We start from the raw sequence: 25,109 nt of genomic DNA, 5'->3' as shown, positions 1-25,109 counted from the left end.
GAATGCAGCTTACAGCCCTTTTTGGAGAAGTAAAATGTCCTTTCTGCTTCCTTCATCTAGTATGTGAATATGTTAAATCGCTCCCCTATTCATTTCTTCCTGATATCCCTGATCCTTGAGGTGGCCGTTATTAATTTATTTATTTATCTATCTCCCAGACTCTATCCATGTTTATAACCAATTTCGATAGATCATATATAGCCATCTGCGGTGTTTTTATCTGAATTTCCCTTGCTGAATGTTTGCAATGTGAGGTGATCTTGGAATATGAATATCTATCCACAGTATTCATAAGTGGTGAATGGTGTTTGAATGTGGTATGTATTGCCGCTGTTCCCTTGTTTTTAACGACAACGTTGTCATTTTATTTTTATAGGGTATGTGATAGTCACCTACCATAGCCCTTCTTGTGCAATTTTTGTAGTATCCATTTGTGTGGTGTAATTTTTTGTACAATAAAATTTGTTTTGTTTTTTGTAAGACATTGTTCTGGATAATTTTCTCCCTCTTGAGAGACTCTTATTCTCTCGGTTTTTTCATTGTAAGGAAAGTTTAACATAATGTGCTAGTATGCAATGCATACTAGCACATTATGCCTTTACCTTGCAAGTACAAAATAAATAAATAAAAATTATCCAGTTTACAACCGCTTTAAAAGAGAAAAATATTTTTTGGGTTTTTTTTTTTTAATTCATACTTACCTTGGTGGATGGAGCATCAGACCGATGCTGCAGCTGCCCCCCAGCGTCTCTGCACTGAGAACCGAGCCACCGAACATCGCCGATGGCTCGGTTTTCACAGATCCCCGAGAGGAATGCTGCTGACTGTCAATCAGCGTCTCTCCTCTCTGCTTCTCCACGCTCATTGGAGCGCTGAGCTGTGGAGGGGCGGGGAGAGGCCGTCCCAGTGTCTCACTGAGACTGCCATTAATCAAGGCAGCTGGCGGATCCAGACTTGGAAAGTTGGGATGACGCGCTGCCTCGTCTAATGGCAGTGACGTCAGCAGAGAGCGGACTTCAGACCACTCTGCGCTGAAAACGGGTCACAGGAGTGCAAAATGAATTGCACTCCTGTGATCCATAGGAGAAGCCCAGCCTAAAAGGCTCAGGTGTCAGCTTCCTGGCAGGCATGGGCACGTGATGTTGCGAACACGCCTAAGCTCATCCTTAGAGAAAAAGAAAAACCTAACTAAATGGGACTTTATATGAGGACATAGAAATTGGAATGTACCTCTATCCCCGATATGCAAATATAAATAAAGAAAAAGTTTGGGACTTTATATGAGGCATACGGCCAGGAAGATGACACAACATAGTGCTAATGAGAATGTCTGGTAAGTGCACCATATCTGTGACCACATAGCTTGCATGGTAACAAAATACACACAGTATGATTTAGTAAAACAGGGAAACTTTAATACCATAATAAAGTACATAGTAGTCAAGTAACATAATGACATAGCAGTATAATATAGTCATAATGGCAACATAATAAAAACACCAGACTATTGGTTGCATGTAACCGCAATATAATATTAATAATGTCTGGTGAATAAACCAAGTAGTGACCATAAAGTCTGCATAATACCAGTGTGCATACTGTATAAATCAGTAGAGCATATATACTGAATTCACCACTGTGACTACAATATGCTGCTATGTCACTATGCTACATTGCTACTGTTGATAGTATATATGCTCTACTGAAGATGACATCTCGGCACTGGAGGTCTTCGTTCTAAGGTAAGTTTAACATAATGTGCTAGTATGCGATGCATACTAGCACATAATGCCTTTACCTTGCAGGTACAAAAAATAAACACACTTTTGTCAAAGTCTCAAAATGACATAGAAATCAAAAGCAATCATTTTATATTTGTCTGATTACTTGGTTCACAAGTGGCTCGAAATTCACTGGGTGTTTCCACCCCACCAGATCACTTTCTTTTTCAATTCAAAAACACAACTTGGCCAAAAGCAGTGACAATAAAAGTGAACAGAGATCAATAGGCATTTTGTTGAAGACATCTATCTAGATGTCTAAAGTTGGCTGCTATAAAGTAGATTGTACAGTCATTGTATACTGAGAGATAATTGTGCAGTTATAGAAGTTGTTGCTGGAAATCTCCCATACACGACCCTTTATACAGTATATAAGAAGAGTGGAAGGAAGCCTGCTGGACCTGAGCATTGTCTTTGGCTCTGCCTGCTGTGGGGAGTAGATGATTGTGTTTGTGCTCATGGTTACGGCTTGCTGTCAGCAGGGGGCGGAGTCTCCTGAGCTGAATGGGACTATTAGTATAGTTTAGTACATTTCCTGGGTCACTGGAGCAGTCACTGCTGCGGGGGATTTATTATTCTAAGCAATGATTATTTTTTTGCAGCTTCACCTTACAGAGTAATGACATAATCCTGACCATTACTCAGGATACAGAGGTGCTCTGAATACAGGTAGGATCTTACATTGCTATGCCATCACATTATCCACATTGCTTAACTTTAATTAATGAATTGCAGGGATAGCCATTTCTATGCTGTCTACTGATATTGTACTTTGTATGTGTATTGTGATTTTATTCTATAGGTGGAACAATTACAGGTAGAGCAGGCACCGATCAAAGACAGGTTAGTGTAACAAGTGGTGCTTGGCTGTCATCTAGACATAAATAAAATAGATATAAAATAAAGTACATAAACATTGGCAAAAACGTTTAGGCATCATGCAGGCAGGCTGACAACAATTGCATAGCTCCCAACTGTCCCTGATTTTGAGGGACTGTCTCTGATTTGGAGCAATGTCCCTCTGTCCCTCTTTCCCCCTCATTTGTTCCTCATTTTTGTCTGATCTGTATAGTTGTATATAAAATGCGCTTTTTATCTTTCAAAAAGTGTTTCCCAGTGCTAAACCTTTCATCCAATTTCTAAATTGCTTCATTTGTCAATTTTAAAAGCCAATATAAAGGAATAGTAGTGGTAAAAAAAAGTCCTTGTGGATTTAATTAACCTATTTTTGGTTAATTCTCCTTTAAGGGGGTGTGACAGGGGGCGTGTCCTATGCCTATATACGTTTGCAAAATGTTGGGAGGTATGCAAATGTATCTGTTTTTTTTTTGTGGGTTTATATATATATTTTTTTTTTTTATAGCAATGAACGCAGCTGCATGTTATTTAATGTGGTCATGTTGCACATGCAGGGGTTTATGTGCAGTATATATGTGTGCATTGTTCAGGGGCATAAAAAAGTCACAAAGGTACATTTGTAGAGGATAGTATGAGCATCATTTATGCACATACACATATCTAGGTGCGCTTAAATTTATTTTAGTAGCTATAAATAAATATTCTAGCCAACAGAATGATTTTACACTCATACCCCTATAAACCCCAAACGTGCATAAATACACGCATAAACACTGTTAAAGAAGCAAAATTAGAGATATTTTTTCTGCCAAATTCTGGCAGAAAAATGCACCTAAATTAAAATGCCTGAAGGAAAAAATACCCTAGAATTTGGCTTCTGTCGTTTCCTGGAGGTGTAGGTGACCTCCCTGCCACATCCTAGGAGAGCCAGGTGCAGGAGGTCATTCTTGCAGAATTTCGAGCATCTAGCTCTCCCAACATGTAGCTGAGACATGCAGGGATGTCACCCACTCTGCAGGAAAGTGTCAGAAGTCGGGTTCCAATGTAAGTATTTTTTTTTTTTTTTTGCTAATGTTCATGTATCTTTTTATATAAATGGTGCCCATCTGTCATCTAAGGGGACCTTCTAGGTTCATAGAGGTCTGATTTAATAGATGGTCATCTGTACAAGGAATGAAGTATTAAAAAATACTATTGGCCTCAATCTTGTATTAAATGAAAAAAATCTGGCCAGTTGCTTTACTGCTGTATTTTTATATTTTTCTCTACATTAGAAAAAAATGTAACCTTCTTGGACAAAAAACAAAAACAAAAAACTATGGGCTCTATTTATCTTTTCTTCCAGGATTCACACATTTCCCAATTAAATCCAGTTAGAAAAATGTGAATCTTCGGTGAGAATATTTTCTAAATAGACCCCTATGCGTAGGATGTATAGTGGGGCACGTTATTTATTTTAGGGAGATGGTGGATCCTAATGCCTTTTGGGGATGCCGACTGTGATTCCAAAAGGTTAGTGACAAGTTAGGACAGATTTCAGGTTTGTTCACGCCATGCGTGGAGATCTGTTTTAATGAGAAAATCATTTGGAGACAGGTGAAAGATTTTATGTGTCTCTTCTGCCAAAAAAACCCAAAAAAACAAAACACTTGACTCCAACAGGTTTTTTTATTGTGGAATTTTAGTTCCCCTTTAAGGCCCTTTGCACATGGGGCAGTCTAGTTGCAGTGAGTCCTTGGTGGTGGGTTAGTGCACCTGGGAAGACCAGGTGTAGCATCCAGCCCCCCTGCCTGTCAGTCTATGGTAAGCTGTGGCTTTACAGGGCTAAACACTGTAGTGGTACCTGTTTTGAGGACCCTGTGCATTCAAGGACATAGACTTTAAAAAGCTGCATGCAGTGATGCTGGACGCTGTGTGTACCTGTCCCTTCTGGACACACTAGACTGGCAAGAGGGAAGAACCACACCTAGACAGCCCCATGTGCAAGGGTGTAAATCTAACTAAACTTTTATATACACTATATTGTCAAAAGTATTAGGACATCTGCCATTACACGCACATGAACTTTAAAGTCATCCCAGTCTTAGTCGGTAGGGTTCAATATTGAGTCGGCCCACCCTTTGCAGCTATAACAGCTTCAACTTTTCTGGGAAGGCTGTCCACAAGGTTTAGGAGTCTATGGAAATGTTAGATTATTCTTCCAGACGCGCATTTGTGAGGTTAGGCACTGATGTTGGACAAGAAGGCCTGGCTCACAGTCTCCTTTCTAATTCATCCCTAAGGTGTTCTATCGGGTTGAGGTCAGGACTGTGCAAGCCAGTCAAGTTCCTCTACCCCAAACTCACTCATCCATGTCTTTATGGACCTTGCTTTGTGCACTGGTCCAAATCATTTGGTGGAGGGGGGATTATGGTGTGGGGTTGTTATTCAAGGGTTGGGCTTGGCCCCTTAGTTCCACTAAAGGGAACTCTTAAAGCGGAGTTCCACCCAAAAATGGAACTTCCGCTTTAAGTGCAGGTGACCCCCTGACATGCCACATTTGGCATGTCATTTTTTGGGGGAAGGAGTGGGTACCCTGTTTTTACGGGCACCCAGCTCCCACTTCCTCCCCTGGCTCTGCATCGCTGGAAGGAAGTTCACCTCTTCCCCTCCCTCCCTGCAATCTTCTGGAACACGTCACAGGTCCAAGAAGATTGCCCAGCCATTCACAGCACGCAGCGCGGCTCGAGCATGCGCAGTCCGCACCCGGCTGTGAAGCCACAGCCGGGCGCCCACAGTTAGAATGCCGGCGGAAAGGAGGGGGAGAGGAGCGACGCTTTGTACGCCCGCATCGCTGGATTGTGGGACACTGATTACTAAAAGTCAGCAGCTACACTTTTTTTAGCTGCTAACTTTTAAATGGGTGTCACTCCGCTTTAAGGCGTCAGCATACCAAGACATTTTGGACAATTTCATGCTCCTAACTTTGTGAGAATAGTTTAGAGATGGCCCTTCCTGTTCCGACATGACTGCGCACCAGGGCACAAAGCAAGGTCCATAAAGACATGGATGAGCGAGTTTGGGGTGGGGGAACTTGACTGGCCTGCAAAGAGTCCTGATCTCAACCCGATAGAACACCTTTGGGATGAATTAAAGGGGAGACTGCGAACCAGGTCTTCTCGTCCACATCAGTGCCTGACCTCACAAATGTGCTTCTGGAAGAATGGTCCCATAGACACACTCCTAAATCTTGTGCAAATGGTGGGCCAACTCAATATTGAACCCTACGGGGATGCCATTAACGTTAATGTGCGTGTAAAGGCAATCGTCCCAATACTTTTGACAATGTAGTGTATATAATATTGCCCCCCCCTGAAAAGATTTACCCTTACTTCTTGTTCCAGTGGCCACGTTTACTAAATGTTCACTCTGCAACTTATGTCCCGTACACACGATAGGATTTTCCGACAACAAAACCGTGGATTTTTTTCCAAAGGATGTTGCCTCAAACTTGTCTTGCATACGCACGGTCACACAAATGTTGTCTGAAATTCCGAACGACAAGAACGCGGTGATGTGCAACACATACGACGAGCCAAGAAAAATGAAGTTCAGTAGACAGCGCGGCTCTTCTGCTTGATTCTGTGCATGAGTGGACTTTTGTGCGTCGGACTTATGTACACACGATTGGAATTTCCGACAACAAGTTTTGTTGGAAAATTTGAGAACCTGTTCTCAAACATTTGTTGGCGGAAATTCCGCCAACAAATGTTCTACGGAGCATACACACGGTTGGACTTTCCGACAACAAGCTCCCATCCAACATTTGTTGTCGGAAAATCCTATCGTGTGTATAGGGCATAAGTGTTTTTATTGCTGTATGCATTTCTGAGACTTCCCCTGCAACTCTGTGACCACCATCAGTAAAATCTATACATTCAAGACACTTGAACAATACAACAAAATGCATTCAATTGTATATTTAACAGACCAAAGGAACTGTATAAGAAATATTCTTAGTTAGGGTTTACACACCCGTTCATCATTGCATATTAGCATTTCGTTTTTTTTCTCCTTTATCAGATAACCATTTTTTTCTGTAAAGTGGATGGACACCTCTGGTTCCAGGATGAGTAACCTGTAAGAAGTCATCTGACCAGAATATGTACCATTATGGTTTCAGACCTCAGCAGTACTATACCATAATGTTCCTCCAGCCAAATACACCAGTGCCTTATGCTTTTGGACAATATGCAAACATGCACAATGGTCCCATGTTGCCACCTATACAAATGCATAACTTCAGTAGTCGTCCCTATGCCACCCTGTCAGGAGATCCATACTTTTCTCAGAATGGACATGTTGAATACCATCATTTTTATGGCGCAAATCCCCAATATTCCATGCCAGGCTGGCCCTATGGCTCTTTCAATGCAGTTCCACCATACAATCCCTGGATGAATTACAATCACTCTCAAGTCCACCCCAAACCAGCCCCCAACACCTGGCCAGAGGGCTTCACCATGAAAGGGGAGCTTCAGTGGGGCCGGCTAGACCGAGTTTTTGGTGTAAGACGTGAACTTCCAGAGTTTGTCAAGGAGGACCTTCGTAGAGTTTACGGGACCTATCCCAGGACATTTGTGTCTATAACTTACCAGAATGGTGAATATCTTGTTAAAGGGGATCCCAAGGTTGGAGAACAGGAGTATACCATTGAAAAGAAAGTTATAAGACAACCGCCCACCCCAACAGACTCAGAGGAGGAATTGAATGAAGACAGACCTAACAAGAAAAGAAGAAGAAAACCACGACGTTAAAATAATATCGCTTAATATTTCAATAAGACATTGACATCAGAGTTTAATTCCATGACCCACATGGTCAGTAATCAATAACTAGTATACACCAGCTGCCAATTGTATTGCTTTGATGTGTTTTGTACTGTATACCATGAGTATGATTTTCTTTTTTTTGTTTAACCATATCCATTGGTAGTTTGTGTCATTCCAGGCCTAAAATAGTGATTGCGAGAAGGTCAAGGTATGCTGATTTAATCCCCTGTTGGTTGGGATTGGGTTAACATTGTAGGCATCCTCTTGTGAGCCATAAGGACAGGCAGGACTTGACTTATAAATATGCATATCATATTTTTATACCAGGCAATTCCCTGTTGGCCAAAAGCTGGAGTGTTCATTCCCATTCATATTCCTAGTTTACATCTAGAACCTTAGCACTGAAATTTATTTGCTAGATTTTCATATGGCAGCTTTCCTTTTTGCACAGGCAGGACATGTACTATCCAATAGGGTTTAAATATGCTGCTCCAAAGTTTTTATTTTGTTTTGGATTCAGTATTGTTAAACTGTTTCTATTGATGTTTGTGTCACTTTTATGGAGATTCCCCACTTTTCCTTTCAGTGACCACCAGGAAGTTGAGGGTGTCTCCAGTGTGAAGAGGCAATGACAGCAATAAAATATGACAGAAGCTCTACCGCTTACCCTCTCTGTGTTTCACTACTTTTCCCATTTACTAAACAATAAATGAGGGAAAGTCTCCTCCAACGGGGAAACAGGTAGTAGGAAATAAATTATACTGAGGTTCTGAACTTCACCCACTCTATCCAAAACTAGAAAAAAAGAAAAGCACTGACTCGAGTTCAACTTTAATATTTATTAAATTAAAATGTTTCACTAATGTGCAGTGTTTTACTACTTATTGATGTAAACACCCCAAAACTACATCCCCCAGAAGCCTATGTATATGATGTGGGCGATAGGTGGAGTTCTGTAGCCCAGCATGAGAAAACTTAGGCAGGGGCACCCTGCCTTTTTTAGATCATCGATTATTTTTACTATACTTGCAGTATTTTAACTCTTTCGTTGCCAGAGTCAGTTTTGCACACATGTTGAAAGAATCATTTTAGGCCTGAAGATTGGGTAAAACCCCAGCGACCCTGGAGAATAAAATGGTAGTAATGCAATAGTTTTATGAAGCACAAATTGTCAAGTTAAATTTAAGGCATGCAAACACAATAAATTACCCAATTAGTTAGTAAAATATAAAAAAGAGGTATTATATAGTAGACAGATGCCAAACATGTCAAGCCTGTAAAACTACATGTGCCTGTGAAACGACAAACTTCGGTACCTGCAATTTACTAGAGGCGACAATTTAAAAACCCTTAGCTTTCATCTGTTTAGAGTTAACCTTAAGTAATGGCCCTAGACTTATTTTGATATGTCGTGTGTGGTGCAATCAACAATTTTGTACATAGGTGCCCCTGATGCATGTGTTTACATTACAATAATATGTATGTGGGGCAGGGCAGGTTGACCTTTTTTTTTTTTCATTTTTTTTTTATCGCATAAGGGACCAAAAGTCTTTATGTATGTTGATGACAGCGAAAGGGTTAAAACCTTGGGAAATGTGCATGTAGTGCAAATAGGTTCTGTATATGTTTTAACCTATATTGGTTATAAAACACATTCACAGGTGATGTTATCAAGCACTAATCATTTGGGCAATAATATTGTTTGCTGTTAGACAGAAAATTAAAGAGGAAGTAAACTTCCTCTGCTGACATTTACCTGTAGGTAAGCCTATAATAAGGCTTACCTATAGGTAGTGAAAATATCTCCTAAACGTGTACCATCTAGGAGGTATTTACATTACACGCAGCCAGTGACATCTGAAGGAACAACCACGGGTGCCGTTCCTTCCGAGCCCCGTGTCGTGAACAGCGGCTCAGAGGAAAATGTCAGCCGTCTCAGCGGTGTGTGGGCGCCACTGGAACAGCTTAGTTCTAAGGTAAGTATTTCATAATGAGCTAGTATGCAATGCATTTTTTTTTTTTAGAGTTTACAACCTCTTTAAAGCTGACAAAACTCACTTGTATGGAAACCCCGCCTAAGCTGAAAGGAGTTCCCATCTTAGACAGTTGTCACAGGAACAGGTGTCCTCATTGGAGGAGTCTTCTCTTACCCTGGCGACAACGCACTTTCTGTTTTATGTTCTGTCTGTGCTTTACCCATGAAGAGTGGAGCAAAAGGGTTCTCTTTAACACCCTTCCCCAAAAACAAACGCTGAGCTTTTGTTAGCTCACCCACCATTTTATTTGGTTGTTGGAAGCTGGAGAACCAGCCCTGTGTACACTACGTGTCCTTCAAGTCATAACTTAAGCAGGGCTATGGACTCCTCCATGTGACGGTGCCAATGCCTGGTTATTGGCTCAGTGCTGTACCATGAAAGGAACCACAAGCGCCTCTATACCTAAATGTATAAGGAATTTTATTTGCACCAGGCAGCTGGAGTGTATAGAGTGGTAAGGGAGCAAATAAAGGTGTATATACGGTATGTTCATGGGAAAAGAGACACTAATGCTTTTCTACAAATAAAATTTGCTAATTTCTTTTGTGATCGACAATGTATGAGTCGCACAATCTAAGAATCCAAATGTGGTGTAAATTTGGTCCTGTTCAATTTCACTCTAAAGAAAACCTGTGTGAGGAGAAACAACAAAATTGTTGACATCTTCTGAAAAAGTTGGTTGCTTGGTTGTTTTATTGGCCCAATGGCTTAAATTTTCAGTCTCTGCCCTGGAACATACGTTTAGATCAGGAATTCTGACTTGACCTTATCTATGGTTCATTAAACAAATGCAATGTTTACTGCCAGGCAACTAGCATTTTTAGAGGGAGGTTATCACTGGCAGCCTTTGGTTTCTCTCAGCACAGGTTTCCTTTAAATCAAGTCTTCTTGTTGTCTGAATATTTCAAAAAACTTGAATAGAAAGACTGAAATACAAATCCAATCTTTTGGTGCAAACAAGGGAAAGCTAAGGAATCCTCATCTAACCTTTGTACATTGTTGCTAACTAAATTATTATGATATTTTGTTAAATTATCTAAATATTTCAGTGCTGTATGTTATATTTTTTTCAATATTTTATTATTATACATTCTGCTACAGTATTCTTTACTCGTTTTGTAAAAAGAAAAAAAAAAAAAAACATAAAATAAAAAATATTGTTATAGGAAAGTTAATGAAGCTGCAAGTGTTTGTAATGACAACTGATTTGCTACATGTTCAGTAATGAGATTTTTGTCCTTTTCCATCTGACTACTTTGTTAGACTGATAAAAATATTTGAGGATATAAAGTGTAGCGCTATTATTTAGCGCTACACTTTATATCCTCATTTGTACCACAATTAGTCTAATTGTTGTGTTGGCTCTCACTTTTCTATAGGTTGGCGCGGTATTTTCCATATTCTGATAAAAATATTTGCATGCTGACTTGAGCATTTAAATCTAAATTATTTTTCTAGCTAAACATGTAACCTATTCCTGTGCAGTCGTCTCAAGTGATTTTTCGGTATCTAACAGAGCTGAATAGAAACAGTAAAATTTCATTAAAAAACATGTTGTCTCATGCAACCGGGTTTTTAAAATTCATTTAAGTTTAATTAGAACTTTTATTTTATTAGGTATGAACAGACTGGGCTTTGTCCTGCAACCTGGGACTGCAAAGTCGCATGACAAGTCGCTCCCCATGATTACCAATGAGAAACATTCATATCCCTGTCCCTGCACTACTTTGGTCCTACTTTGATGCGACTTGAGGTCCATAGAGGATGGCATTCACAGGCATTGCTTCAAGTTGCGTCAAAGTCGTGGCAAAAATAGAGCCACTTTCAAGTCACACAAGTGTGAAATGGGCCTACAACATTTGTCTAGTTTTATGTGCAGAAATTTTTACAGTCTGTGTTCTCTAAGAGGAGATTTACCCTCTCTTCCTGTCAGTATAGGAAGTGATACAACATTTTTCCAGCAGGAACAACAAACACTTTTCTGCCAACATGGCAGTATACATGTGATATAGCTCCACCCCTATATCCACTGACAGGACCTGTTTAAATATATAAAAGGAAAGCTAGAGCATTCTCCTTTTTGTCCTCAAGATCTACACAAGCTGGATGTACCAAGTATCTAAAATACCTACCTTCAAGCTGCTTCCTAGTTAAAATCCTCTGGGAGGCTTTGTGTTTCCATCAGCAAAACCTTGTCATCTTGGATTATTAGGGTCATCCAGAAAACTTACAGTGCAGCCAGATAAGAGACTCCAGAAGTGGTAGAGGCTCATTCAGCTAGGTCCATCTTACATCTTTAAGTTCGGGGCAGGTCATGCAAAATGTCTATGGAGATATCTGTAAAGCAACAGGCTGGTTGCTGTAGTGCTCCTGTCCATTGTAATAAAGTCTGATTATATATTTTAGCCCTTCCTGTTAAGCTTGTTATTTATCACATGTATGCTGCTATGCTGGCATCAGGAAAATTGAAAATTATATGAAATACTTACCGTTATTTTACTTTGGGGGAGGTTGCTCTAGCTTTTCTTTTATATATTTAAACAGGTCCTGTGGGTGGATATATGGGCAGAACTATATCACATGCATGCTGCCATGGATTGACATCTGGAAAGGAAAATTACAGTAAACGTTTTAAACAATTTTCTGAGTTTTCTTTTCAATAAGATATGTAAGGATTGGACCCTCCATCAGATTTTTACTACTGCCTGTATCAACCTGTGCCTATATGAAAACCTCTTTGTTTGATTTTTTCCTGCCGTCACAGGGAGAGGAAGTGTTGTTAAATCTCTTCAACAGGGTCATGGACAACAGTAAAAACTTTGTTGAAGTGTTTACTTTAATTAATTAATTAATTAATTAATTAAACCTGACAACTCACTGTTAGTGCTGTTTCAGAGGGGCAGCCGGGAGGCGGTAAAAAGAGGCGGCTGAGCCGCATTTTTGTTGTCCCCTGGCAACCCATCTGCCCAAACTGTCCCAATACAGTTAAAGAGGTAAAGAGTCCAATCACAGCTAATCACAGTGTACACAGGATTTGCCCGTTATCGGCAGTCCTCTCCTCATGCTGACAGCGCATGAGTAGAGGAGAGCCAGTAAGCGGCAATCCACACAGGGGACATCTACACATATAATCAGGGTACTAATCATCAGTGTCGTGATTATCAGTGCAGCCCCAACAGTGCCCATCAGTGCTGCCAATCAGTGCTCACCAGTGTTGCCTGTCAGTGCCCATCAATGCTGCCTGTCAGTGCTGCCTATCCGTGCCCATCAGTGCAGCCTCATTATTGCCTCCTCATCAGTGCTACCTCATCAGTGCCCATCAGTGCAGCCTATCAATGCGCACCAGTGCAGCCTCATCAGCCCACATCAGTGAATGAGAAAAATGACTTAGTAAAACCTTGGATTGAGAGTAACTTGGTTTGAGAGCGTTTTGCAAGACAAGCAAATTTTTTTTTTAATAAACTTTGACTTGATATACAAGCAATGTCTTGATATACAAGTAGCATCATGTCACAACTGAGTATAAAAGAGAAGAAACGCGCCTCTAAGTGTAGGAATGTGATTCAGTCTAATGAAGTTACAACATTTAGCAACTCACATGGTTGATGATTAAAAGAGGCACATCTAATTATGCAGGCATCCGGGGTAAAGTTGTCCACATAGACCGTCCTCTGCACCGCCACTGATGTAATTCCTTCCATGCTGTACTCCACGAGCGCTTCAAGCCTCGCTTTCAGATCGCTCTACTGCAGGGTAGTTAGTATTCCCGGTCACAATTGCAGAGGGTCTATGTGGACCCTGGTTGCCTGCATACTTAGATTTGCCTGTTTTAATCATCAACCATATGAGTTGCTAAATGTTGTACCTTCATTAAATGTAACCATATTGCTACACTTGGAGGCGCCTCTCTTCTCTTTTATACTCTGTAGTTCCTGCTGGATTTAGCTTCTAATCCCCTTGTGGAGGCTTCCATTTGTGGATGGACATTTTATGGTTACACAATCTATCACATTGCTATAATCTTTTTATATAGGCTATAAACTTATGAAAAAATGTTTGTGGAACGAATCATCTCAGATTCCATTATTTCTTATGGAGAAATTCGCTTCAATATAAGAGTGCTTTGGAATACAAGCATGTCTCCGGAACAAATTATGCTCGCAATCCAAGGTTTTACTGTATTTACAAAATTTTATAACAAAAACTAAGAAAAAACTTTTTTTTTCAAAAATTTCAGATTTTTTGGTTTGTTTAGCAAAAAATTAAAAACCCAGTGGCAATCTAATACCACCAAAAGAAAGCCGTATCTGTCTCATTAAAATTAAAAAATTTTGTTTGGTTACAGTGCTGCATGACCGCGCAATTGTCATTCAAAGTGTGACAGCACTAAAAGCTGAAAATTGGCCTGGGCAGGAACGGGGTGAGAGTGCCCAGTAGGCAAGTGGTTAATAACAATAAAATGACATCAATCCATGGGCCATGCCCATTTCATTCTCATCCATAAGGCGTCTAAAGACCCCACATCCTGTGCCTCCTACAGACCAATCGCCCTACTTAATACAGACTACAAGATCCTCACCAAATTACTAACAACGAGACTACAGCCCCTACTACCATCTATCATTGAGACTAACCAGACTGGTTTCATGGTCAATAGAGCGACAGACGTTAACTTGAGGCGCCTGTTCACCAACATACACGCGCAACATCTCAATGAGGGATCTAGGGTGGTGGCCTCCCTGGACATTGAAAAGGCCTTCGACACGGTCGAGTGGCCTTTTCTCTGGGAGGTCCTCCGCAGGATGGGGTTCCCCCTGATCTTCATTGAATGGATGAATGTCCTCTACCGTGACCCCACCTCGGCTATTAAGCTGGGAGGGGGCCTGTCACAGTCCTTCCATCTATCCAGGGGCACGCGGCAGGGCTGCCCTCTCTCTCTGACCTTTTTTGCCATCGCGATGGAGCCACTTGCGGAGGCCCTTCGCACCTCTCCTCACATTAGGGGACTGCGGGTTGGCTGGCTGGAGGAGAGGGTCGCCCTGTACGCAGACGACCTCCTACTCTTCCTCAATGACGCGGGTCCATCACTCGAGGGAGCCCTACAGGTCCTCAACTCCTTTTCCTCTGTCACTGGCCTCAAGGTTAACTGGACAAAATCTCTCCTGTTCCCCGTGGATCCTGCAGCCCGTGACACAGCTCCCACGGACATCCTTCTACAATGAGTCGAGAATTTTAAATACCTAGGGGTGGTGGTCTCCAGGCAGGCTTCTGAGTACTTACCCTTCAACTTGTCCCCGGTGGTTCAGGATACTCGGCAACGGCTGAAGGCGTGGGAATCATTGCCTCTTTCACTGTTGGGACGCATTAATTTGTTTAAAATGAAAATACTCCCCAAATTAACAGACTTATTTCGCCACTCTCCACAGTGGTTTCCTAAATCTTTTTTCATACGACTACATCGCCTCCTCGCCTCTTTCCTATGGGGATCCCAATCCCCCAGATACAGCTGGTCAACACTGATACGCCCGACCTCCCAAGGTGGCTTGGCGTGTCCGGATCTATACAAGTACTATCTAGCCGCACAGCTGGTAACGGCTGCTTGGTGGCTCAATCCGGACATCTCCAACCCAGCTACCCAGGTCGAGGCGGCAGTGTTGGGATCCCTAGAGGCGCTCAAATTTTTGCTTTTTCAAGGCCCTCGAGCCCTCTATCCACTGACACCCTCTATGCGCACCACACTGCGTGCATGGGGGTAGGTCTCAAATTAGAAAAATACCCTCAACAGGCAATCTCACCTAATGCTCCCCTTTGGCTAAACCCAACCCTGGAGCACATCTATAAACTACCCGAGCCTCATGCCTGGACCAAATTTAACATCAAAACGGTGGCACAGATTGTCTCCAATCAATCCCTAGTCCCGCTCTCCAAACTAAACTCCGATTTTAATATACCACAGTCCTATTTTTTCTGATTCCTTCAACTCTCCCATGCCTTCAGTCGCCAATTCTCCAACTCCCCTCCTCAACTAGTCCAATCTTCACTGGAGGACCTTCTTAGATCAGATTGTGCGAAAAAACCCACTTCTCAATTATATTCACACCTGACTATCACCTCCCTCCCGACTATGGAAAAGCTAAGATCTAAATGGTCCCGTGACATCCCCGATTTTGACAACGATGACTGGGATGACATATGGGATTTCCCATTTAGCTCCCTGGTCTCTCTGAGAGATCGCCTGATCCAATTTAAGATAGTCCATCGGGCATATTTTACCCCTCACAGACTACACAAAATGAACCCCGACTCCGCTCCCAGATGTTGGAGATGTGGTGGGACTCCTGGGGACTTCACCCACATCTTCTGGACCTGTCCGGCAATTGTCGGATACTGGAGGGAGATATTGAACTTTATCACACAGATCACCTCTGTGCCACTACAACCATCAATTTCAATCTGCATACTAGGCCTGGTAGAACAACTAATTCCTACAGTGACGGGACGCACACTGGTGGGATTGCTCCTGTTCTATGCCCGTAAAGCTATAGCCCTTAGTTGGCGCAAACCAACCCCCCCTCCTCTTTCCCTGTGGAAACAATTAATTAACAATAGCTTACCTCTGTATAAAGACACATATGACAACAGAGGCTGCCCCAATCACAAAATAGCTCCCAAGCGGGGGCCAGGTGTACACAATGAATCTACAATATGCTATCATACCATGTACAACTGCACATAGCACCACCTCATGACCCAGTAAACTGTACCGCTATGACTGATAACATAATATATATTTCATGAATAAGGTGACAGCGTGATTCCTGCAAGGATCACATAGACATCATATAAGACCAATGTATGTTTAACTGTTTGTTCTCTTTTTTTGTTTTTGTTTCTCTTTTTGAAAACCAATAAAAAGACTTTGAAAAAAAAAAAAAAAAATGACATCAATATGATTGTACTGGAACCATCCCATTGCGTGCTTAGAGGACCTGTCTGTAATCTGCTCAGATTCCGGAGAAGTTCATGAGTATAAGAATACTGTAAATATAAATGTATTAATTTTTTTTGCATAAAAGGTTTTGTTGCTTTGTGTTGAATGTGTTGTGTCTCAATTCAAAAACGTATAGAAACTGTGCGACATCGAGTGTCAAAACGCATGTCAACACACAGAGGAAATGCATGTTGACACATGATAATTCACCTGCCTAACACTACAAAAAAGCACGCTTTTACAAACACACACACACACGCATATTTCTGAATGGGCACTAAATGTAAACTTATGAGAAGATTGCAAAGCGACGATGTGTGAATGACAAATCATGGGACTCACATTTGAGATGCTGTTCATTTGAATGACACCTAAAATCGCGGTGCGGGTCTGCCGCAATTGTCGCACGATAAATTGCGGCAACCCGAATCACATGAAGCATATTGCCCAAAAGTAGCTCCTGAACTTTTTTTGGGCGACAAGCTTTACACAAGGTGGGTTGCCGTGATTGCAGTGCGATTTATCACGTGACAAACGCGGTAGACTCGCACCACGATTTTAGGTGTCAGATGAATGGCATCTTAAATATGAGTCCAGTGATTTGCCATTCACACATCGGCGCTGAAAATCTGCCTGCGATTCAAAACGCTGAAGTGTGAATGCAGTCTAAGACCGAGAGAACTGAGCGGTCAAACACAGATGAACGCTTGGTTCTCGGAGCTCCGTGAGCAGAGAGCTGGTGACTGTCAGTCACTGCTGTCTGCACTGACCCCCCAGCACTCACTGGAGCACTGGGCTGTGGAGGGGACCGGAGCGGCTGGCTTAGGATCACAGCAGCTTGCTGAGAGGCTGAGCCAGGTTCCGATTCAGGGCTGTGGGCGGATCCCGACCATATTGTCGCAATCTTTCCCCAGCCTGAACTGGCTCTGTGACATCAGCCAAGAGCAGGCTTCAGCCTGCTGTCTGCTGAAAATGGATCACAAGAGTGCAGAATGCATAGTTCCCACCTGTCCCTGATTTCGAGGGACTGTCCCTGATTTGGAGCAATGTCCCTCTGTCCCTTGTTCCCCCTCATTTGTCCCCCATTTTGGTCTGATCTATATAGTTGTATATAAAATGCACTTTTTATCTTTCAAAAAGTGTTTCCCAGTGCTAAACCTTTCATTCAAATTCTAAATTGCTGCATTTGTAAATTTTAAAAGCCAGTATAAAGGAATAGTAGTAGAAAAAAGCCCTTGTGGATACAACTAACTTTTTTTGGGTTATTTCTCCTTTAAAGGGGTGTGGCAGGGGGCGTGTCCTATGCCTAAATACGTTTGCTAGTAGGTGTCCCTCATTCCCATCTCAAAATGTTGGGAGGTATGAGAATGAACTGCACTCCTTTGAGCCATAGGAGAAGTACAGCCAAATGAGCTTTGGCTGTACTTCTCCTTTAAGATGCTGGCACTGGGGACCAGAAGGAGGGTGAAGAATTGGACCTGGTGAGGATGGAGCTGGATCCTTGGACAGGTTAGTGTCCGTTTATTAAAAGTCAGCAGCTACAGTGGGTTTGGGGCATTTTTTTACCCCTAAACAATGCCTGCAAATACGTGCGTAAGTGCCTGCAAGTGCATGGGCACAAAAGATAACATCCATCAGCATTCAGAGGTGTAAAGAAAAAAACCAGAGGTCCATGAAAGCGGCTTTTTTGCACGTTTTTTGTACATGAGGCCTAAAAAGTGTATGAAGCAGAACATATTTTTCTCCTTTTCTCTTTTTTATCTCTTTCCTTCTTTTCCTTTCCTGCCTAAGGCCTCGTTCACACAGGCGTTTAGCATACATCCGATGCGAAGGGTCATGTTTGCCCACACAGGATGCAAGAGTATTCCTTATAGATTAGCTAACTTGATTGCTTACGAAATGTGATATCCCCAGATGTAACCTCTTTTCATTCTCTGTAGACTCTGCCATTTTGTCTAATGCTGCAAAGGTTGATGGGAATGCATTGTGATTTATTATAGTATAGTCATGTCAACCTATTGTACTTTCATTTGAAATTCAATAAAAACATTGAACAAAAATGAATGGCCTAGTAACAGGATCTCTTTAAAAGCTGGGCTAACAGTGAAGAGTTTGCGATGAGAAATATGCAGCCTATAGGAATGTCTTCTATCTTGTATATTAACTTTTAAATGGCTATCAATTTTTTCTTAAGTCAAGATCCACTAATAAATGTTTAGCCCTTGGATAGTGACATGTGCCTGCCTGCACTTGCATGTTATATGTCCACAGAAGCCTGGCCTTGCTTGTATAACAAAGTTGCAAGAGTGACATTACTCTGCTCAGAGGATAAACAAGCAAATGTTAGCTGATCATATGTTAATCACACAGGACCTGGTAACCAGGGAGGGGCACAAGAAACAAACCAGCTAAATATTTGTATGAATCACACCGTTGTACAGTTAGCTGCTCTCAATGACTCCTATGTGTAATCAATGTAGGGAAACAAAATTTAGCTGTTGCCCATAGCAACAAGCGAGATTTCAGGCCTCTTTTTTCTAATGCAAGTTACAAAAAGGATAAATAGTAGAGTAGTAAAAACAATTGCCCATTTAAGTGTTGCAATAATGTAAGGCATACCACTTGGCGAAGTGCCATTAATTTGGAAGAAGTCCCAACGCACAAGTACAGCGAGTGCTGACAGGCTGCAACACAACGTGCGTTGTCCCTCTTCCTCCTCCTAGGCTCTTCCTCTTGGTCTGTGTACATGAAACGTCAGAGCCGAGGAGCAGGCAACTATAGTCCAGTCTGCAAAGAATGCAGCCGGTGGGAAGAGAGATGATTGCGGCGTGTGGGATGGTCAGTGTCAGATTCCGGCACCTCTGTCTCTGCCTCCCTCCCTCCTCCTCCTGCGCATGCAGCTGAGGAGTTCTGTAAGGGAAGGAGGGACCTGCGGAGTCTCAGCCTGGTGTCACCCTCTGGCGGGTGTCACCCGGGTGCGCACCGTATGCCCCGCCTCCCCCTAGCGACGCCACTGCTGTCTGCCCTCATGTTGTAAAGTGCTGAAAACTGTTGGTGCTATATAAATCCTGTATGATAATAATAATGATATTGTGTATGGTGAACTCCAACTCTATGGCAGGGACGTGCGGTGAGGTCAGTGGCTGGTGAGGCACTGGCTAATATCAGAGCCAGATACACACAGGTTACATATGCCGTGAACAATAGAGCGAGAACAATAATTCTAGCACTAGATACCCTCTGTAACTCTAGACATGTAACCTGTAAAAAATTTTAAAGCGTCGCCTATGGAGATTTTTAAGTACTCAAGTTTGGCCTCATTGCACAAGTGTGCGCAATTTTTAAGCGCGACATGTTAGGTATCTATTTACTCTGCGTAACATATTTCATAGTAGACAAAAAAATCGTGCTAACTTTAGTGGGTTTTTTCATGAAACAGCTTCTTTCCAAAAAAAATGCGTTTGAAAAATTTGTCTTCTAAAACAATATATATAATGTTTGGGGTTTCTGAGTAATTTTCTATCAAAAAAATTGCGATTTTTACATGTAGGAGAGAAGTGTCAGAATTGGCCTGGGTGGCAAGGGGTTAATTACCATAAGTAAGTAATATACAAATAATTATTATATATTATTTTTAAGGTCATTTACTATATTTTCTAAAACCGTACTCAAGCAGGTGGCCTAATGGACAAATTACTGAAGTTTGAAGTTATAACTTCCAACCAGTAATTTCACTGTAAATAGATAAATAATAAATTATCTTATAATCTATAGCATAATAATATATGATTTAGCTTGTACCTTTTCAGCAGCAGCAGATTCTCATTCTTCCTCTTAACTGTGTGAGAAAAACATGGGATTATGGGTAAATCTTATACACATAAACACATGTTTTTTCCCTCTAGTTAAAGCAGTGTTCCGCCCCCCAAAAAAAATAAATTAAAAGCCAACAGCTACACATACTGGCTTTTAACAATAGGACACTTACCTGTCCTGGAGATCAGCGATGTCGGCACCACAGCTGATGTTTCCATCAACTGTCAGGTGCTGCCGCCGCCATTGCAGATAGGGGTACACGTCAGTGTAGCCTTACGGCTTTACGCCAGGAACATTACTGCACATGCGTAAGGCCCCGCTCCTCTCCCCCTAGACCGGTGAAAGGGAGAGGAGGAGGGAGAAGGAGGGAGCCCCGCGGTAATGTCACGGGCCGCGGTCCAGACTCCAAATAAACCTGCCATAACTATTTTGTCTATGTTGCCGGTCTCCTATAAGCAAAGAGCTTAATTTGTCATTTTCTGACGGCTGCTCGTTCAGTTAGCGCTAGATGCTGGCGCCAAACGGCGATCCCCTCTTTAGCTGATTGGACATGTGAAATGGATAGGATCAAACACCTAGAACGTATGATTGCATAGGATGCTGAGAAGAATGAATCCCACACCATTATGTGGACCGTATGGTTGCACTTCCGTTTTACCTCAGATTTTTCTGATCTTGTAGCAGATACAGTTCATGATACTTCTCCTGGGCCCTATCATGTGTAAATTGCTACTCCCTGCCTTTATTTTCCTTGTATGTACCCCTATCCTTTCTCTACTTTCCCTTCTCTCTCCCCCCCTCTCTTTTTTTTTGTTTTCTTCAGTAAAAGGGGTGCAGAGACTCTCCCTCCCCACAGAGTCTATGACTGTCCAATTGAGCTCCTCCCGGGGGCTGAAGTGCCTTTTGAAAGGAATTTTCCCTCTAACAGAACTGGAGCTGGGTACACTAAAAGAGTACATTGATGACAATGAGAAAAAGGGTTTCATTTGCCCTTCCACATCTCCGGATGGAACAGGCATCTTCTTTGTGGAAAAGAAGGATCACACCCTACGGCCTTGTATTGATTACCGCAAACTTAACAAAATTAAAGTTAAGAATCGCTACCCTCTCCTCTGGTGCCCGAATTATTTCAGAGACTCGGAGCTGCAATCATCTTAATCAAACTAGACCTTCAGGGGGCCTACAACTTAGTCCGCATCAGGGAAGGTGATGAATGGAAAATGGCTTTTCGCACCCGATTCAGGCACTTCGAGTACCTGGTGATGCCATTTGGGTTATGCAATGCTCCTGCTACTTTCCAACACTTTGTCAATGACATTCTCCAAGACTGCATGGACCTGTTCATCATTGTTTACCTAGACGATATCCTGATCTTCTCTTCCTCCATAGACAGTCATCGCAAGCATGTCAGGTGTGTGCTGGGTCGGCTCTGGCAGCACCGCTTATATGCCAAACCCGAGAAATGTGAATTCGAGCAGCAAAGTATCCAATTTGTGGGGCTGATCAACTCAATTGAAGGGATTAAGATGGATCCCCAAAAAGATTTCCGCTATCCTGGAATGGCCAATCCCTATAGACAAAAAGGGGATTCAACTTTTCGTGGGATTTGCTAACTTTTGCCAGAAGTTCATTAAAGGGTTCCCAGCCAACATCTCTCCCATTACGCAATTAACCAAGCAGGGTATCCAATTCCACTGGAATCCTGAAGCATAGGTTGCCTTTGAGGGCCTCAAGAGACTGTTTACCTGTTTTAAAGCATCCCGACTCTACCTTGCCATTTGTCTTGGAAGTTGATGCTTCTGAAATTGCTGTTGGAGCAGTACTTTCCCAACAACAGGGATCCAAAGCCCTTTTATACCGTGTTGTAATATATAATTGTCATCAGCAGAAAAGAATTATGACGTTGGGAACCGAGAATTATTGGCGATAAAAGCTGCATTGGAAAAGTGGCGACATCTTTTAGAAGGGGCAGCGCATTCAATTCTGATTTATACTGACCACAAGAATCTGAAATACCTGAGAACTTCTAAGAGATTAAGGCCACGTCAAGCCAGGTGGGCATTATTCTTTTCTAGATTTTCCTTCCATGTCACCTACCGGCCCAGCTCGAAGAACACGAAACCTGATGCTTTGTCTCGCATGTTCAATGACTCTAAAGAAACTGCATCCCCGGATACCATCTTGGCCTCTGAAAATTTTCTTCTAATACAGGAAGATCTACTGTCACGGGTCAAACAGGCTTCCGCAGAGTTTGCTCCTCCCTCTGAAACAAATTTGCTTGCAAAAGATGGCCTGTTTTGGCACGAAGACAAGATCTTCATACCTGAGAATCTTTGGGTCACCATACTAGAACTCTGTCATGACCATGTGTTAGCTGGACACTTTGGCACATCCAAGACTTCTGATCTGGTGCAACGCACATTCTGGTGGCCCCAAGTAGCAAAAGACTGCATAAAAAAATGTGGAATCCTGTACCACCTGTATCCGAAGTAAGAGCAAAAAAACCAAGGCCTGGGGCTTGCTAAAACCATTACATGTTCCAGATAGGCCTTGGAAAATGATATCTATGGACCTTATCATAAAGCTTCCTCCCACAGAGGGTCATACCACCATCTTTGTGGTGGTGAATCGGCTGTCCAAAATGGCGCATTTCGTTCCAATGAAAGGAACACCTTCAGGACCCGAAACAGCGCAAGTCAGGGAGATTATTAAGCTTCACAGAGTGCCTGCCAACATTGTCTCGGATGGAGGAGTACAGTTCACCTCCAGGTTCTGGAAGGCATTATGTGAGTCCCTTGGAATTGAATTATCTTTTTCCTCAGCCTACCATCCGCAGACAAATGGGCAGACAGAGAGGACCAATCAGATCCTCGAGCAATACCTTTGCTGTTCCTCCTCATTCTCTCAGGATGGCTGGATCTCTCTGCTGCCGCTGCTTGCCTGAACCTTCTGTGTCTCAGCCTTTGGAACCTCCATTCTCCTTGCCTACTTCTGCATCCTGTGTGTGGCTTCCTGAAACGAGCCTGCTCCAGTCTCCAGCCAAATCTGCTGTCTCCAGCCTGCTGATTCCCTGCCACAGTGTCATCCGTAACTTCAGACCTACTTGCCAGCTGTTGATCCTGCCAGGCACTCATGCTACTCTGTACTCCTGCACCTCCTGTCTACTCTACCAGGGGCCACGAGTCAGAGACATAGGAGAGGCCTTCCTCTGCATATCGGGCTCATCTACTAGGTATGTGACAGCGCCCTTCCAGGTCAGTGATTATATGTGAGGGGGAGAAGGCTAAACTTTTGGCAATATATATAGCCATTCGCCGCGTCTTTTTTGGGGCATTGGCGAGAAAGAAGGTTGGGTAATACTTATGTATATAGTTAGGTTTATAGGAAGATGGAAAATTAGTTTCCTGGAGAAACACTATTTCAGCTCCCACCGAGTAAAAGTAATTGAAGGCTTTCTGCCTTTTTATGGGTAAATTGAGGTCCTGCACGTTGATCTCTTACCTTACCAGTCTGGACAATACTGATCGACTGGTCCCCTGGAGGCCGAACATTCAGGATTTCCAGATGGAGTACAAGAGGTAAGTAGAAAAGGCAAATAGGAAAAAGAAGGTTAAATACCCTTATAAAGGCCTTGTAAAGGCCTGAAAAGAGGACCAAAGGGAGAAGTCATTAGTATAAGATATAGTCATCGAGTATAAACACATTTCAAAAGAAAATTTTGAATAATTTAATTAATTAATCTCGCAAACAGTCAATAGGCTAGGCACAAGTAGGGTTTTAGACTTCAAGGACCCCTACCTTCCAATTTACCAAGCAGGAGGAAGGGGAGTTGGAATTGGGACGAGGCACATGGCACGTTGACCCGACCCGAGTCGGACTGCAATAAGAACTCAGGTAAGTGAACAAGTGGTTAAGGTGTGGTGATGTCCTCTTGTGGAAGATATACGAACTGCAATTTGATGAATTCGTGATACAAGAGGTACATGAGTCTCAGAACATAACCTAAACAAGAAATAGAAGTCAGGATGTGAGGTGTAAATGGAATGACCAGCGATGCCTTATTCCTTTTTGTTGTAGAAGCAATTGTAAAGGCTTGGATGATCTGTGTTTTTGCACAGTAGCTGGAGAGATGTCTGCGAATATTTGCACTTCATGACCAAGTAGCTTGATTGAAGGCAGTTCGCAGGTTTTTTGCATGATGCCTTCTTTCAATGTGTAATAGTGTGGCTTCACAATAATGTCCCTAGGAAAACTCTCCGGGTGCACAGACGTGAGGGCTCTGTGGACACAGTCCATTTCCAACTTGTGAACAGGAACATCTGGCAACAAAGAGGTTAGCAGCGTTGTGGTGGCTTCCTGGGTATCTGTGAATGATTGAGGTAAGCCTCTTATGCAAAAGTTATATCAACGAGACCTGTTTTCCAGGTCGTCAATTTTTGCCAGGGCCTCCTCTAAGCGCGCTTCCAGGTCGCAATTGCGATCTGTGTTTTGGTTTGTTCTGCTCACAGTGACATCAAGCTTATTTGCAATAGTGTTGATCCTAGAACCCAGATCATGAAATTCTTGCTTCAGATCATCTGTGATTTTTCTCCCAGCCTTTTCTAGGCCTTGTTCCAGCATGGCTGAGAATCTTGCTAGAATGACAGGGTTGCCTGAATAGGCTGGCTGGGGGGCTATGGGCGGTGGGCTCAACAGTTCCTGGGAGGCATGCAGGCTGTTTTGGCTGGTGATGATATCACCCATCACCCGATCTAAGGAGAAACCTATGGAAAAGGAGGACTCACTGCCTGAGGAGACTAATCTATGTCCTGGGGAG

The 25,109-nt window shown here is 42.5% G+C and overlaps 1 protein-coding gene across 1 annotated transcript; it reads left to right on the top strand.

Moving 5' to 3' along the window:
• Positions 1 to 2,293: 2,293 nt before the first annotated feature.
• LG08H10orf95 (linkage group 08 C10orf95 homolog) lies at positions 2,294 to 11,034 on the top strand. Its single transcript, XM_073596156.1, has 2 exons — positions 2,294 to 2,450; positions 6,702 to 11,034. The coding sequence occupies exon 2, from the start codon at positions 6,782 to 6,784 to the stop codon at positions 7,433 to 7,435; it is 654 nt and encodes a 217-aa protein (XP_073452257.1). The 5' UTR covers positions 2,294 to 2,450; positions 6,702 to 6,781; the 3' UTR covers positions 7,436 to 11,034.
• Positions 11,035 to 25,109: the final 14,075 nt, after the last annotated feature.

The sequence above is a fragment of the Aquarana catesbeiana genome, linkage group LG08, assembly GCF_042186555.1.
Source record: "Aquarana catesbeiana isolate 2022-GZ linkage group LG08, ASM4218655v1, whole genome shotgun sequence".
In the NCBI taxonomy this organism is placed as follows: Eukaryota; Metazoa; Chordata; class Amphibia; order Anura; family Ranidae; genus Aquarana; species Aquarana catesbeiana.
Note: the sequence above shows the minus strand (reverse complement) of the source record. Positions and strands in the feature narration are given on the sequence as shown.

Excerpts from the sequence above, each read along its gene's own strand:
- LG08H10orf95 (XM_073596156.1), top strand. The coding sequence starts at position 6,782 with ATGTACCATTATGGTTTCAGACCTCAGCAGTACTATACCATAATGTTC.